We start from the raw sequence: 18,219 nt of genomic DNA on the forward strand, positions 1-18,219 counted from the left end.
TATGCAATATAATTTTGTTGCAGCATATTTTACATAAACAAAACTATTTATGATATAATTTATATTTAATTAAAACCCGAGTTGTATTTTGAACCCGTTATTTTCCGTGTGATATTTGATTTCAGGCTGAAATGTTCTCGCCAATCAGCCAGGGTGTGTGGTAATGAAAACAATGTTAACAAATCGATCGCGGAATGTGTATCTGCGTAAGTATTTATTTAACTTGTCTGTAATAATTCGTTTTTAATGCATCATTTTCTTATACAGAAAGAAATGTACTTATGATAGATTTTATATTTACTTTATACAAGAGTTGGATTTATATTATAATAATTAAACCCGCTATTTTCCGAGTGATTTAATCTCGGGCTGAAATATTCGCGGCGATCGGCTTGGTGTTCGGTAATGAAAACAATTTTAACAATTATACAGAAAATTTATTGATCATTATAGCTCATAATTTTAGTTGAAAAAAATTAACTGGTCATTTTTATACATTCTATAAATGATGCAGCGATGATTAACAACTCGGCAATTGTTACTAAAAAGAAATTCCACGTTAATCTTTATTTGTACGTGTTCTCTCTCAAATTCTGCCATTATCAGTTTGTTCGTAAATATCGTTTAAAGCGATCATACGTTTATCATGAACATCGTTTATTTTTTCCTATCGTGTATCAATCCTATCATATCGTGCGTGTATACTGTTATATCGTGCGTTAATCCTATCCTTTCGTGCGTGTATACTGTTCTATCGTGCGTTAATGCTATCCTATCGTGCGTGAATCCTATCCTATCGTTTATCTTGTAAAAAATAACGTTGCGGGTACTGTAAGCAGGGATCATTTGAGTGATGGACACGTGCGCGTATAAATTTATCTTAGACATTTTGGTATTTTGAGATGACTCAAATTAAAAACCAGACGGTAGATTTAAATTTTAAAAAAAATATAATTTAAGGGTAGAAAATGATATGTACTAATCACTGTTGAAAATAAAAGCTGATAAAGTTAATTTTGTCAATTTTGTTACCGAACGGCTAAAAAATGCCAGGAAGATAACTATCAATGTAGAAACAATAGTGTTACGGAGTTATGTCGGAATCTAAAGAGTTACGAATTTAATTTTTCGGCAAATTGTTTGGTTGATTTTATTTCCGATCATGGAATGAAAAAGATTCCGATTGTTTTAAGATTTGTAGTTCAAATTTATCAGATTTGTTTATCTAAACTTAAACAGACTGATTTTCTTAATACAGGTGACACTTGATGGCTCAAACTTCGATCTCTCGAAGTTCTTGATCTCTCGAAGTGAACTCACGGTCCCAATTTTTTTCTCTATATAACTAAGCAAATTTACTCTTGATCTCTCGAACTCCGATCTCTCGAAGTTCTTGATCTCTCGAAGTAACACCTGGGTCCCGTTACATATATTTCATTGTTTTTCACTCTTGATAACTCGAAGTGGTTGCTGTGTACACACGCGGTTGATCAAGCGTATAATTATAGCTCCGCGTGGACCTTACCTGGATGTTTGATTGAACTCTTGGGGGCTAGCGTGGTAGTGTTAATTGGTTGATTACGTAAGTGACACTACCCCTTGCTTTCTTCCAAGGGTCGATAGGTAATTTGTAAGTGATCTATTAATTTCAATAACTTGTGAAAGTTACGGTAAATGCTCTTTATTTAAAATATTCTAACGTAATGATTAAGAAAACATAATATAATTAAAAGATATTTAACGTGAAAAAATACACTTAATAACCACACAAGTAAGTTCTATATTGTTTAAATTGAAGTAATGTAGCAGAAAATACGATTGAAATCATGTCAGACTATCCTTCCATGTTATAAATATAAATTTCCGGTTATTATAATTTAAGAACCAAAATGACCGGAACAAAAAATTCCGGATTTTTTTTAAACTTTTGATCTCTCGAACTCTTGATCTCTCGAAGTTTAATCATGGTCCCTTGAAGTTCGAGTTATCGAGATTCACCTGTATTGTTTAATGAACTGATCAATTTACTGATATTTATGAAAGGGCGAAAGAAAAAAAGGAAATGATATAATTATGTTTCTGGTATTTCTGCCGGCAGAAGCTTCAAGTAGCATAACCAGAGGTCTCAAAATCTAAACCTTTGAAAGAAAATCGCAGTTTTATATTTAAAGAATGAATTTAATTTGTACTTTATATGTTATACAATGTAATATAACTTGCGACAGTTAATTTACGCTTTATAAACCAGGATGCGGTTTATATGTTCCAAGCTATGTTATACTTTATGACTTAGGTAGAAATAAAATTTATTCCTTAAAATTTAATTTAGAACTATACAACTAAATTCTGGAAAAAAGACCTTCTATTCTAAAAAAGGACTTCAATGCATTTAAAGGTATCGTAAAGCAGATTAGAAATACTTTTTCACGCGAGTCGTAATGGAACGCAGCATATAAAATTAGTGAATTTGTTTAGCCGACCAATAAAGGCGTTTCAACCAAGGGACTTCGCCCTGGACCAAAAATTAACAACCGGTACACCTTACTAATTATAACACTCTAAATCATGAATTTTTCTACGAGTGACTATTTTTAAGTTTACATATTTTTCACATCAATTATTCTACACAGTTACCCTACCGTTACCTCTTACATTAATCGATAAAATATCCGGCCACATCGTAAAACATACACACATATATGTATAGTATAGAAATCACGCATAAAAATATAAGTAAGAAATGTTTTTAAAAAGAATAATATATATGTCCGATTGTTCTTTGATTTTATTTTTGCTACATGCTTCTCTTCCTTCATTAATATGCATCATTTTCTTGATATAACTTTTAAGCTCTATTGTTTGATTTGCAAACAAACATTTTTTTCTTTCATCAATCTAAACCAATAAATTTATTGAATAAATCAAAACATGTAAAAGTGTTATGTACAATAGTGACAACCAAAAGACATGTTTATAATTTACATAGTAGAATTTTACTTTACTTTAATTAGATACAAGTAAAAAGAACACATAATTTGTAAATTTGGTTTATGACAATAAATGAACATGATAATTGAATGTGTATAATTTACACATGTTTTAAAGAACATAAAGATTAAGTAGATGAACAGTCAACGACAGCTTTTGAATATTACTGTCATTTTTTTTCAATGTTTCTTTTCCGAAGCTCCTATTTCTTCTTCAGTAGGGACAAACGTTTTCTCCATATCAGTATCAGAAATCATTTGTTTCTTGGCTGGAGTATCTTCCTGTGAGGAAGGAAGAAGTTCCTGCGAGGAGGGTAGAAGTTCCTGTGAGGAGGGTAGACTGTTAAAGGATTCATCCGTCACTTCTGCCTCATAGTCATCAAACCTTTCTTTAAGCTTAAAATTCTCCTTTTTTAACCTTGCCAGCTCCAGCTTTCCATCTCTAGCCAATATTTCAGTTTTAGAAAATTGTTCTTTGCTTGTCTTTCCATGAGTTGAAATTATTTCTGCCATCTGTAAAATTTCATCCAGGGTCTTTTTCACCATGTCATCTTGCTGTTTTTGTAATTTTGCATTGATTAAGCAACCTTTTATTTGATAAGTTTTGGCAACAATATTCTCCACCACATTTATTATGGCTGTTAATTTTTTTTCCATTATGAATCTGCAAAGAAAATCTAAATTGAAAAAGAGATGTGAAGTCTTAGGGGACATTGTTTCAAAAGCAAAGAGATACCAACTATATGTGATTTCACATACTTTGGAATCAATTTTTAACTGTGGGTCAATGTTCGTTTTACAAAATGTGGACTTCAAATGAAATCGCCCGAATCACAAAAGATGACTATTTTATTAAAATATTTAACCCGAAACTTAATCGAAAATAGATTTATCCTAAATATATATGACTGCCGTCACGAGAAAAGGGCCCTTAAGGTCAAAATTTCAAAAACTCACTTTTTTGTCAATACTGATTAGTCAACTCTTTCTGAAAGTCCAAGATCTTGTTTATTTTAAGCATTTTGTGACAATTTTAGTAAGAGATGTTAACACGACTTTGACGTAGCTCGTCGAAAACGTCACGACGTCATGAACGTCAATTTTTTTTTTTTGCAATAATGTTTTTCTTCTATACTTCCTTTCATCGTCTTTAATTGTTTGAAGTAGAATTGATTAATAATTTTCTACAATTTTAGATTTCTTACAATTTTACCAAAAGAGATCAAAACATTTTGAATATCCAGATATAGTTTAAGTTCTGCACACTTCTGATGACTCTATATGCAATAACCCCCCCACCCCCCCCCCCCCACCCCCACCATAAAATAGATAGATAAAGGATATCTAATAAAAACAAATATCAGTCCTCTCCCAAACCTTTAAATGCATCAGTTATTTAAGCTTCCGAAAAGCAAATTAAATAAGCAAACATGTAACAAACATAAAGATGGTCAAATTCGATGCCCCGAAATGTTTCCACAATTTCGGGGCATTGTCAAATTGCATACACAAATAATTTAAAAGAAGAGAAATATTTATTCTTTTTAATCAACCTTTTGCACGGAGATTTTATCGCATATTTACTGATACTGTATTACTTTTAAGTATCTTCATAGTTCTGATGCAAGTTTAAAATCAATTATAGCTGTTTTTGAAACTCGAATGTTAGCTGAAAGCGCTAACAGTAAACAATTTATTTGATTTGGACTGTCGCATTCTGTTTTATTTATATATATATATATATATATATATATATATATATATATATATATATATATATATATATATATATATATATATATATATATATATATAAACTTGGTCAATTGTCTGGTCAACTGCAAATTTATGAGCTTGTTGTTGGGTCTTTGTTTAATTGTCGGGTCTTTTTTGAGCTGTTGTGTCATCGACCCAACAATTATATGTGTAAAATGAACTGTTTGTCTGTAACTCGAACTGTTGGGCTTTAATTTCCCGTGAGGGTCACATATTGTCATTGTCCAATCAGAAGTCGCGTGAAAATGGCGCGAAATTAGATGCAGAATGAACCGAAATTCACCGAAGACCCACGAAGTGGTTGCCACTATGATGCAGAGGTATATATACATTTTTACATTTACACTGCTTTAATAGGGTCCAATGGAATTAATTGTGTAATATATTAATATGAACACTATCAAAGATTGAAATATTTGAAAGGTATAATGTCGTTGAAAGGTATAATGCTGAAGAAACCTTCGTTTTTATTGGAGTTCGAAATTCCTCTGCCTAACTGAATTGTCTTGACTATACCTAAAAAGCACAGAAACAATTAAGGATTTTAAAAGTGTTAAGGTTATATTCTCTATTCTTTATAACATTCGAGTGTATTGCCTGTATGAACAGAACCAGGTCCGTAGGAAGGAATTTCACTTAAGAAGGGGGGGGGGGGGTGGGGGGCACAACCATACATTTTGAAAATGATTTTCAGTTTGGGGGGGGGGGGCACAAAATTCCTTGACTGACAAAAAAAATAACCCCCAAAAAAGAAGGTCATCAGATGTTATTATTGAGGGGGCACAAGCATATAAAAGTTAATGTCTTCTATCGGAACATCAGCTGATCAACGCACACTTTTTTTCTTTTGCTTTCAGAAGAAACAACAAACGTAAAACGCCTCTAATGGTGGCCAAAGAATGCATTGAAAGAAAAAGGGATTTAGAATTCCTCAAAAAAATTTGGATTATCATTTGTGATGAGATACGTAAGTACATGTAATAATACACCTGTAAATTTCATGTACATGGGTTGCTCCTGGTTTATATTTATTATTTTTTCTCTGAGAGGTATTCTTTGCATTTATTGATAAAACTCTGGTGAATGAAGTGTTGATATTTTGCCCAAGTTAATTGCTCCTAGGTAAATAAACACATTTTTCATATAAATATTAAAAAAATACTTGTTTGTTTGCTTTAGATTTAAACACTACTGAAACGAATTGATACAGTAATGAGTTGTTTCACTTCTATTTAGATTTAAGAAATAGTCTGCAATTTTGTGAATGTTGCAGAATAATTAACCCCCAAGGTAAAAGATGTTGTTTGAAATATTAAAGCTGAGGCATTCGCTGAGACTTTTATATTTCAAACAACATTTATCGACCTCAGAGGTTATTCTGCATCATTCACGACAACAAGGACTTTTTTCTATTCTACTTACAGCTCTAAAATAGGACTGATCGGTTCCTCTATAGAAAACAAAACAAACAAAGGCCACTACGTCTTGATTACACAATGTTTCATTTAACACTAGAGGATCAATTTGTTTTTACTTGTATATCAATTGCATGGGATGCAGACGATTTTAGCATTTGTTGGTTTAAAAATATTCTTTATTGCACGTATTTATAAATCTGTTTGTAACATATATTAATTATCTTTTATGAAAGTAAATTTCAGTTGTCTACTTCTTTGCTTCAAAAGTAAAATCATGTAGTGTATTAAATATTGTGAGGAGGTCAGTGGAACAGCCCAACTTAGCTATAAAAAGTGACATTTATCAGCTGTTTTAGGCAATACAAACTCATTAGACTGCAGAAGACAATGCATCGATATGTTCAAAATAAGAATTAGATTCTACAGTGAAAATTCATACCAACTGTATAATATAAATATTGTTTCTAATGTTAATATTTGTTTTAATTATTATTTGTTTTTAATGAAGTTTGTCATTTATTGGTGAATAATAGGGATGGGACAATCCACCGATGCACTGATGCATCATGGTATTTATTTTGAGGAATTTGGATCGATACATTTACCATTAATACAACGATACCTAAGCAACCTTTTTTTTTTATTTTCCAAAAATATTTGAGCTTCACATATCAGCTATTTTTAGTCCGCTCGCCTAATACGAAAGTACAAAGATGGCCGAAATCGGCAAATACCTCGTAAGGTAGTCAAACCTGTTATGAAGCTAAATCTGGAGTGTGGACAACTTTTGGATTACTTGTTTATGAAAAAGTAGTGGATACGAGACTAAAATAATGTGTAAATTGTGCAACTCTTATTTTAAATATAATAAAACAACTTTGGACATGCGGTAATACATCAACAGATTGAATACATTTTGAACCATTATTCATGTTTTCATTTAGTTGCAATGTATCGTGATACGTATCATATCGCATCTCATGTATCGTGATATTTACCAAATCGGCTAAGTATAGTATCGTCCCAGCCCTAGTAAATAATGTCTGCAGCATTTCTTTGATCTTGGCAATAGCTGTAGTAGAAATGAAAATCATCACTAGCTCCTTCTTAGATTCTGAAACGTAAATTTGTTTATCTCTGATGTTAAAGCTGAACACCGCTCGTAAATAGGCACCGTCACACAGATACCTGGTATATAAACCCTTCGATTCCGATACACCCGATTGCACACCTGAAACTCGTGGTCGACGTGTAGTATTCCTTTCGTGGTCTTTCGATTTTATGCATTTGTTTCTTATTCTATGTGCATACTCTGTTTGTAAATAATGCATTGACCAAATTATTTGATGTTAGTATTCTCCTGGCTGTAAAAAAGTGCGTAAAATGTGATAATTTCATCGCGACCGAATAACACAGCGAGGCGAGATGTACGTCCACACAGGTGAGACCTCTACAGCAAAGTACTTTGAACAGTTTAGAGGTCTGTGCCTTATATAGGGGTTGTAGGGACAGCAGTGATGAAAGAGAAATATGGCGGACAGTGCCTATTTACGAGCGGTGTTCAGCTTTAAAATTCTTTATTTTTTGCAGACTGGGGAGTTGTAACAGAAAAACCTGTATATTAAGGGGATTTTATTGCAGAATACAGGGGCAAATTATGCATAGAAGAACCAAAGGAGAGTGCTTACAAGTTTTTTCACAAGAAGACCAAGTACTGGTAAGTCAGTTTTGTACTAGTAGGTAAATATAGATGCTGAATTTTTTTTTTCGAGGCAGTAAGTGGCTGATAACCTGCCCTGTAGACTGTAAAAAAAAAACAATTAATGTTTATCACTCCTTTGATAATGAGCACTGATTTGAAAATATTTTCAAAACATGTATGTTATTTTCCTTTTAAGCAAAGTCGAAGGGATCTAGTAACTTGTGTTTTAAAGTAAGAAAGTTTGTCCATGTGTAACAGATGTAATGATTGACATGAGGTTCAATGTTCTCTTGTGCAGGGATTCTACACTTATGGTGCCCATGTTCAAAATTAGAATTCACACAATATCAAAAATACTTTCAAGGACTAACCTAGACCCAAAATGTAGTGACACTTCACTTTTCTTTTCAAAGCAAATTAAAAAGAAGTTTTGAAGATCAGGGAGACATGATGCGCAAATCCACTAGCCCTGTCTAGGGCATGTGTCTCATGATTGTCTGTGTCCAGTTCATTTTGTGATAAGGCAGGTCGATTTCCAGACAGACTTGTCTGATTAGCATGAGAATCGTTTTACCTTCGAAGAATATTGTGAATATGATTTTTTTAAAATTAATATTCCACAGAATTTTTAGCCACTAGCTGTCATAGTTTTGAAATGATGCCATCATGGTTCAGTCTCTTTTCACTATAGATATTGTTAATTGACAGTGGGGATCAAGACTAAGTTGCAGACAGTAATACTGCATTTTCCAATTGTAAAGTTTAGAAAAAGCATTTTGATTACGATGGCTAATGCACTAATTTTTTTAGGGAGTTAAACAAGCATTAACAAGAGTGAAAGCTTTTGATTGTACGTGTCATAAAAAAGAATGACGCTAAAACACAAACTTTATTGACATATATTTCTTATAAAAGAAGGTGTTAACATCAAACAATATGCATAATTTGCACTAAAGTTAAAATATAAAATATCTGTTTTACCGGCTCCACTTGCCGATAAAACTCGGTTTGCGACTGTTAAATCAACATTAATGGTTGAAAATAGCAAATGAGAAGACTTTATTCCCTAATTGTTTTAAGTTACAAATTAATGTTAAATATTATTACCGATATATCTTTTAGCTCTTCAAAATTCTTTATATATGTTCAGATTTGGGCAGGTTAATTAGGAATTCTGACAAGTTACATTAATGGGGTTGGAAACTTGATGGATGGACAAGTGGATATATTTCATGATCAGTTACTGGTAATATTGAGGACTGATGAAGACTTCTTTTTCTCAAAAGTAGTTAATGAAAATGTTGGGTCTAGAAATATATATTACTATTGGGTCTAAGACTCTTGGATATGTGTATTTACATGTAGCACAGTATTATTGGGTCATAAACGTGACAGGAAGTGACATGGAAAAGAAAATGGAAAATGTAACTCTCCTTATAACGGAAATAATATCATCCATTTTCTTGCTTTTCATTTGTGTAGTTATCTTCTATAATAGTGTGAGGTGGACAAGGTTATTCCTTTCATGGAATACAGACATGCAGTAAAAAAAGGTATATGTATCACTATTAAATGTCTTAGTATTCTGTCTATGCATCTGAATGCTTTTCCATGCCCTAATGTTCATCTGATGTATGTGAATTTTTCAAATAATTGCCTAGAGCCTCAGGCAAGTTAAGGATAACTTTTTCTATAGTGTGAAACTAAAGATTGAAAGCTAGACAACTAAATTTAGTGTGTGCAAATTGTTATCTGCATTTTAACAACAATTAGCAGAAACAATTTTACTGATGATTAGCATTTGGTTTGTCTTAAATGTAACCCCATAGTATAGAGTCCATGTTCTAGACAGATTAAAAAAGCATTGGTAATTGATACATTGATAAATATATACCCTATAGTGTGGTCTGACACGTGTGACCCAATAATTCAGATACATGTTCTAGACCTTTTTTCATCGCAAAACATTCCTCATTTTGATTTGACTTTCTGACAGAAAATCTTTATTTGGAATATGATTATGTATTGTAGAAATGAGAACTGATGAAACACAGGGTGACCAAGGAGTTTTCAGCATCATAGAGGAAAACCAAAGATATGTATCAGCAACCTGCATAGATAAGCCTGGGCTCTACACAGAGACAGATAGTCATGGCTCTAGAATAACCAATGAAACACTCATTGAGGATCTTGGCAATGGTAATGTATTTGATACATTTGTATGATTCACAATGTTGTCTAACTATTAGGCCCATATTTCTCAGCAAAAATGTCTACATGTTGATGATTAGCAATTGGTTTGTCTTAAATGTAACCCCATATTATAGGGTCCATGTTCTTGACAGATTAGAGTAGAATTGGTATTTGAAATATATAGGCCCTATAGTGTAGTCTGACATGTGTGATCCAATAGTTCAGATACATGTTCTAGACTCTTTTTATTGCAAAACCCGAGTCATTTTGTTTTCACTTACTGACAGTATATATATATATCTAAGATATGATTACATATTGCAGAAATGAGAACTGATGTCAAACACAGGGTGACCAAGGAGTTTTCAGCATCAGAGAGGAAAACCAAAGATATGTTTCAGCAACCTGCACTGGAGAGCCTGGGCTCTACACAGAGACAGATAGTCATGGCTCTAGGATAACAAATGAAATGCTCAATGAAGATCTTGGCAATGGTAATGTATTCGAATACATTTGCATGATTCACAATATTATCTAACTATAAGCCCATGTTTCTCAGCAAAAATGTCCACATGTTGTTGCTTGGCAGTTGGTGTTGTATTAAATGTCACTCCATTTTATAGGGTCCATGTTCTTGACAGATCTCCGAAAATTTCCACATCTGGATGCTTAATAATTGGTTTTGTCTTAAATATATTGGTAATATAGTTGATACATTCATAAGATTCACAATAATGTTTAACTATTAGGCCATTATAATCAGCAAAAATGTCCACATGTTGATGCTTAGCAATTGGTTTGTCTTATAATAAATGTAACCCCATATTATATGGTCCATGTTCTCGACAGATTAGAATAGAATTGGTATTTGATAAATACAGGCCCAATAATGTGGTCTGAGATGTGTGACCCAATAGTTCAGATACATGTTCTAGACTCTATTTTATCACAAAACGTGACTCATTTTGATTTAACTTTCTGACAGTGTATATGCATTTGGAATATGAAAACGTATTGTAGAAATGAGAACTGATGAAACACAGGGTGACCAAAGAGTTTTCAGCATCAGTGAGGAAAACCAAAGATATCTATCAGCAACCTGCATAGAAAAGCCTGGGCTCTACACAGAGACAGATAGTCATGGCTCTAGAATAACCAATGAAACACTCATTGAGGATCTTGGCAATGGTAATGTATTTGATACATTTGTATGATTCACAATATTGTCTAACTAATAGGACATTATTTTCACCGAAAATTTCCACATCTGGATGCTTAGAAATTGGTTTTGTCTTAAATATATTGGTAATATATTTGAAACATTCATAAGATTCAAGATATTGTCTAACAATAAGGCCCATTTTTTCATAAAAATGTCCAAATGTTGATGCTTAGCAATTGGTTTGTCTTAAATGTATCCCAATATTATAGGGTCAATGTTCTTGACAGATTAGAATAGAATTGGTAATTGATAAATATAGGCCCAATAATGTGGTCTGACACATGTGACCCAATAATTCAGATACATGTTCTAGACCTTTTTTCATCGCAAAACATTACTCATTTTGATTTAACTTTCTGACAGAAAATCTCTATTTGGAATATGATTATGTATTGAAGAAATGAGGACTGATGAAACACAGGGTGACCAAGGAGTTTTCAGCATCAGAGGGAAAAACCAAAGATATGTATCAGCAACCTGCATAGAAAAGCATGGGCTCTACACAGAGACAGATAGTCATGATTCTAGGACACCCAATGAAACACTCATTGAGGATTTTGGCAGTGGTAATGTATTTGATACATTTGTCTGATTCACAATATTGTCTAACTATTAGGCCCATGTTTCTTAGCAAAAATGTCTACATATTGTTGATTAGCAATTGGTTTGTCTTAAATGTAACCCCATATTATGGGGTCCATGTTCTTGACAGATTAGAGTAGAATTGGTAATTGAAATATATAGGCCCTATAGTGTGGTCTGACACGTGTGACCCAATAGTTCAGATACATGTTCTAGACTCTTTTTTATTGCAAAACCTTACTCATTTTGATTAAACTTTCTGACAGTATATCTGTATTTGGGATATGATTATGTATTGTAGAAATGAGAACTGATGAAACACAGGGTAACCAAGGAGTTTTCAGCATCAGAGAGGAAAACCAAAGATATGTTTCAGCAACCTGAACTGGAGAGCCTGGGCTCTACACAGAGAAAGATAGTCATGATTCTAGGACAACCATTGAAACACTCATTGAGGATCTTGGCAATGGTAATGTATTTGATACATTTGTATGATTCACAATATAATCTGACTATTAGGCCCATGTTTTCATCAAAACTGTCTACATGTTGATGATTAGCAATTGGTTTGTCTCAAATGTAACCCGATATTATAGGGTCCATGTTCTTAACGGGCTAGAATTGTATTGGTAATTGATACATGTAAATGTAGGCTCTATAGTGTGGTCTGACATGTGTGACCCAATAGTTCAGATATATGTTCTTGACTCTATTTTGTCACAAAACTTGACTAATTTTGTTTTAACTTTCTGACAGTGTATATATATTTGGAATATGAATACGTATTGTAGAAATGAGTGCTGATGAAACTCAGGTTGACTCAATTGATTAAACCTTCTGACAGTATATCTGTATTTGGGATATGATTATGTATTGTAGAAATGAGTACTGATGAAACACAGGGTAACCAAGGAGTTTTCAGCATCATAGAGGAAAACCAAAGATATGTTTCAGCAACCTGCACTGGAGAGTCTGGGCTCTACACAGAGACAGATAGTCATGGCTCTAGAATAACCAATGAAATGCTCAATGAAGATCTTGGCAATGGTAATGTATTCGAATACATTTGCATGATTCACAATATTATCTAACTATAAGCCCATGTTTCTCAGCAAAAATGTCCACATGTTGTTGCTTAGCAATTGGTGTTGTAATATGTTTTACGGTGCGACCGTTGGGGCGAGCACAGCATGTGATCAAACAATGAATTATAATAAATTAAAAAAATAAAATTAACAACGTGAAATTTGAATGCCAAAAAATAAAACATACCTATTTTTCAGTAAATTTTCATTATTCATAGTTTATAAGATTTGCTATAATTTATTTATTTATATGTAGAACAATAGTTTAATCTCAGATACAATGTTGTTAAATAATAAAGATTTTAATATATAAATATTCATTGCACTGCATCTCCTCTTTTAAAGTGATTGTGATTACGATTGATTGATTGATTTCCCCCTTTTTTTTGGCAGTAGACATTTTTTCTTAAACTTACATATAAAACTTGACTCATCATTAGGCTCCCCCAATGCTAAAATTTTTTTCATTTTTAAAATTTAAAATTAAAAATATTTGCTTATCATGTTAAAAGAACATGGTGTTGCCCCCCCCCCCCCCCCCCCCCCCCGCATGTAATAAATGGAAGTGAAAATAAAGAAACCATTGAACTGCTAATAAGCTGAAGGATTAGAATTTTCATGATTTATTTTTCTTTTTGCTTGCAAAGATTTTTTGGATGAGGCTGCCATCCACCCACCCACCCCCTTTAAAAAAGGCGTTTCAGGAAATTACCGTAATTATAGTGAATAAAATATTTGTGAGCATTCATCCAAATTAGTGCAATTCACAACTGTTTCCTGTATCTGAAGAAATGTCCTTATTCGTCAGCTGTTCTTTATCTTAACCTTTGCAAGATTTTAAGAGGATTTTGGTCATTTCAGCAGATTTACAATAACTTCAATTAGAGTAATTTCCCCTTATCAGTGCTTATTGTGACGTCAAAGCTGACGTTGGTTAAGTTGTCGTCTTACTCTTTAAAACTCCCCTGAGAAATAAAAGTATGCGAAGTATACTGTTTTATTTACTTAAAAAGCATGATGTTCTTAAAATTACACATTTTATAAGCTTTTCAAAGGTTTTACTTTGATTCTCGGGAGAACGTGATGTTGGAACGTGAGGTTGGAAACCATTGGTACTATGAATTGTGGGTCAAAATTTACTGACTCCGAAAAAATATATCGGATCAATGTGTAAACGTTTGTGACGTCACACGATTATTTTTGATTGAAAGTGTACTGAGGTGAACTTTAGAGGTAACATTGACTGTATGTCGCTTACATCGTTATTGTTTTTACTGTCTAAATTTGTCTTGCTGATTCTCGTGAGAGTGTGAAGTGATAAAATTGCCATGATTACAGGGAACTACTGGGACGATTAAAACGATGCATTACTGGTCCGATTTACTGACGCCAAAAAAATCCGTTGAATGATTGTGCAACTAGTCTGAATTTTCTATTCACACACGCCTTGCCGGTAGAGCTCGCTTCGCGTCGGCGCTGCGCGCCGGCGAGCTGCGCTCGCTATTAAATGTCACCCTATTTTATAGGGTCCATGTTCTTGACAGGTTAGAATAGTATTGGTAATTGATGCACGTAAATGCAGGCCCAATAGTGTGTTCTGACATGTTTTATTTTTGTTTTAACTTTCTGACAGTGTATATGTATTTGGAATATGAATACGTATTGTAGAAATGAGTGCTGATGAAAACCAGGGTGACCAAAGAGTTTTCAGCATCAGTATGGAAAACCAAAGATATGTATCAGCAACCTGCACCGGAGAGTCTTGGCTCTACACAGAGAAAGATAGTCATGGCTCTAGGACAACCAATGAAATATTCATTGAAGATCTTGGCAATGGTAATGTATTTGATACATTCATAAGATTCGCAATATTTTTTAACAATAAGGCCCATGTTTTCAGCAAAAATGTCTACATATTGATGATTAGAAATTGGTTTGTCTTATTAAATGTAACCCTATATTATAGGATCCAAGTTCTTGACAGGTTAGAATAGTATTGGTAATTGATAAATGCAGACCCTATAGTGTCGTCTGACATGTGTGACTCAGTAGCTCAGAATTATGTTCTTAATCCTTTTTATTATAAAACATTTTGTATTTACTTACGGATAGAATATCTATATCTAAGATAAGATTACGTATTGTAGAAATGAGTGCTGATAAAACACAGGGTGACCAAGGAGTTTTCAGCATCATAGAGGAAAACCAAAGATATGTATCAGCAATCTGCACCAGAGAGCCTGGGCTCTACGCAGAGAAAGATAGTCATGGCTCTAGGATACCCAATACTCATTGAGGATTTTGGCAATGGTAATGTATTTGATACCTAAATATGATTTATAATATTGTCTAACTAATAGGCCAGAATTTTCAACAAAAATGTACTTACGTTGATGCTTAGCAATTGGTTTTGTCTTAAATGTAACCTCATATTATATGGTCCATGTACTTAACAGGTTAGAATAGTATTGGTAATTGATAAATACAGGCCCTATAGTGTGGTCTGACATGTGTGACCCAATAGTTCAGATACATGTTCTAGACTCTTTTTTATTGCAAAACTTGACTCATTTTTTTTCTAACAGTATATCTGTATCTAAGATATGATTACGTATTGCAGAAATGAGAATTGATGAAACACAGGGTGACCAAGGAGTTTTCAGCATCAGTGAAGATATCCAAGGAGATGTATCAGCAACCGGCATAGGAATGTCTAAGCTCTACACAGAGAAAGATAGTCATGGCTCTAGGATAACCAATGAAACACTCATTGAGGATCTTGGCAATGGTAATGTATTTGATACATTCGTATGATTCACATTATTTTCTAACTATTAGGCCCATGTTTCTCAGCAAAAATGTCCACCTGTTGTTGCTTAGCAATTGGTGTTGTAAGTAAATGTCACCATATTGTATAGAGTCCATGTTCTTGACAGGTTAGAATAGTATTGGTAATTAATAAATGTAGGCCCAATAGTGTGGTCTGACATGTGTGACCCAATAGTTCAGATACATGTTCTTGACTCTATTTTATCACAAAACTTGACTCATTTTGTTTTAACTTTCTGACAGTGTATATGTATTTTGAATATGAATACGTATTGTAGAAATGAGTGCTGATGAAACTCAGGGTAACAAAGGAGTTTTCAGCATCAGTATGGAAAACCAAAGATATGTATCAGCAACCTGTACAGGAGAGCCTGGGCTCTACACAGAGAAGGATAGTCATGATTCTAGGACAACCAATGAAACATTCATTGAGGATCTTGGCAATGGTAATGTATTTGATACATTCATGTGATTCACAATATTGTCACACTAGGACATTATTTTCAGCCAAAATTTCCACATCTTGATGTTTAGAAATTGGTTTTGTCTTCAATGTATTGTTAATGTATTTGATACATTCATATGATTCACAATATTGTCTAACAATAAAACCCATCTTTTCAGCAAATATATCTACATGTTGATGATTAGCAATTGGTTTGTCTTAAAGTAACAACATATTATAGGGTCCATTTTCTTTACATGTCAGAATAGTATTGGTAATTGATAAATGCAGGCCCTATAGTGTTGTCTGACATGTGTGACTAAATAGCTCAGAATTATGTTCTTGACTCTTTTTTATTGCAAAACATTACATATTTTGTATTTACTTACTGATAGAATTTCTGTATCTAAAATACGATTACGTATTGTAGAAATGAGAACTGATAAAACACAATGTGATCAAGAGGTTTTTAGCATCAGTGAGGAAAACCAAAGATATGTATCATCAACCTGCACTGGAGAGCCTGGGCTCTACACAGAGAAAGATAGTCATGGCTCTAGGATACCCAATGAAACACTCATTGAGGATCTTGGCAATGGTAATGTATTTGATACATTTGTATAATTCACAATATTGTCTAACTAATAGGCCAGAATTTTCAGCAAAAATGTCCTTATGTTGATGCTTAGCAATTGGTTTTGTCTTAAATGTAACCTCATATTATAGGGTCTATGTTCTTATCAGGTTAGAATAGTATTGGTAATTGATGAATGTAGGCCCTATAGTGTGGTCTCACATGTGTGACCCAATAGTTCAGATACATGTTCTAGACTCTTTTTCATTTTTATTGCAAATCTTGACTCAGTTTGTTTTAACTTTCTGACGGTATATCTATATCCAAGATATGATTTCGTATTGTAGAAATGAGAACTGATGAAACACAGGGTGACCAAGAAGTTTTCAGCATCAGTGAAGATATCCAAAGAGATGTATCAGCAACCTGCATAGGAATGTCTAAGCTCTACACAGAGAAAGATAGTCATGGCTCTTGGATAACCAATGAAACACTCATTGATGAAATTCTTCATTCTAAGTCTATTGGTTTTGTGTCAACAAGAAAATACTGTATATATGACGAAGTTAATGCCTTTTGTTATGCAAAAAGGATTGATTATATGCCAGTGTATGATGATTATGAAGGAATTTTTCGAATTTATTTATTGTCATCGAAGAAAGCTTTGCAGACCATTGAATGTATTGAAAGAAGAAATTTATATGCAGTGTTTGTAAATTTTGTATGATTTAGCTCAACATGAAGGTAACTAATTAGATTGATAAAACTATTTTTCTGAATATGTTTTGGAAATTTTACTGCTATTTCTGTCTTAGTCTCTTGGTTTTTTTTTTTTTTACTTTTAAATCAATCAGCGAGTGAAGATCTTTTTATTGGGCTCATGCTTTAATTATTATGCTACAAACTGGTGTGCAACATGTAACACTTGCATGACATACTGGAAGTTTATCAGATAAACATTGACAATAGAGAACACAGGAATGATGTTTTCGTCAACAAATGAGAAACAAACATATTTTAAATGCTAGGCTAAATTGATAAATATTCAATCGAATGCATATGGAACTTAAGGTATTCGATGTATAACGACCACATTTTGTACCTAATAAATGAATGGTCCGGTATTCTTAATCATTATGTCATTTTGAAGGTGTTATCAAATAAAAATTCTCCACCAAAGGAATTTTCAAAATATTGATTATGGTCCAACTAAGTACACATTGAATTTTGCATTGAAGTCTATGGGAAACGTATGTTTTAATATAATATTGTAAAAAGTAACTTGAAATTTTTAAAACTCTCTTGGTTAATACATGCATAAACTTTCTCTTTATTAAAATATGAAATAAAATAAATCATTTACCGCAGATATTTTGACGAAATTAAAATTTTCTTTTTTTCAACAA

The 18,219-nt window shown here is 33.0% G+C and overlaps 2 protein-coding genes across 8 annotated transcripts in view; one reads left to right on the forward strand and one right to left on the reverse strand.

Moving 5' to 3' along the window:
- LOC105348537 (annexin A7) overlaps positions 1–18,219 on the reverse strand; it is a 104,108-nt gene that overhangs the window by 59,347 nt on the left and 26,542 nt on the right. The gene's annotated exons all lie outside the window — the stretch shown is intronic.
- LOC105324030 (uncharacterized) lies at positions 4,953–17,596 on the forward strand. Of its 7 annotated transcripts, XM_066066781.1 has the most exons (15): positions 4,970–5,083; positions 5,621–5,730; positions 7,772–7,898; positions 9,915–10,082; positions 10,401–10,570; positions 11,097–11,264; positions 11,697–11,864; positions 12,182–12,349; positions 12,760–12,927; positions 14,634–14,801; positions 15,113–15,275; positions 15,586–15,753; positions 16,073–16,240; positions 16,670–16,837; positions 17,161–17,596. In XM_066066781.1, exons 11-15 carry the CDS (start codon positions 15,179–15,181, stop codon positions 17,538–17,540), a joined length of 981 nt encoding a protein of 326 aa, XP_065922853.1. In that variant the 5' UTR covers positions 4,970–5,083; positions 5,621–5,730; positions 7,772–7,898; positions 9,915–10,082; positions 10,401–10,570; positions 11,097–11,264; positions 11,697–11,864; positions 12,182–12,349; positions 12,760–12,927; positions 14,634–14,801; positions 15,113–15,178; the 3' UTR covers positions 17,541–17,596. The 7 variants fall into 7 exon arrangements, with proteins under 7 accessions (XP_065922855.1, XP_065922853.1, XP_065922859.1 ...); XM_066066783.1 differs by having other exon boundaries at positions 4,953–5,730; XM_066066787.1 differs by lacking the exon at positions 11,697–11,864.

Source organism: Magallana gigas, chromosome 7 (genome assembly GCF_963853765.1).
Source record: "Magallana gigas chromosome 7, xbMagGiga1.1, whole genome shotgun sequence".
Lineage (NCBI taxonomy): Eukaryota > Metazoa > Mollusca > Bivalvia > Ostreida > Ostreidae > Magallana > Magallana gigas.

Bases quoted from the DNA above. Each gene is read 5' to 3' on its own strand.
- LOC105324030 (XM_066066783.1), top strand. From the start codon at position 15,179: ATGTATCAGCAATCTGCACCAGAGAGCCTGGGCTCTACGCAGAGAAAG. The intron at 15,276-15,585 runs GTAATGTATTTG...TACGTATTGCAG, and splicing joins CATTGAGGATTTTGGCAATG to AAATGAGAATTGATGAAACA. The intron at 16,838-17,160 runs GTAATGTATTTG...TTCGTATTGTAG, and splicing joins CATTGAGGATCTTGGCAATG to AAATGAGAACTGATGAAACA.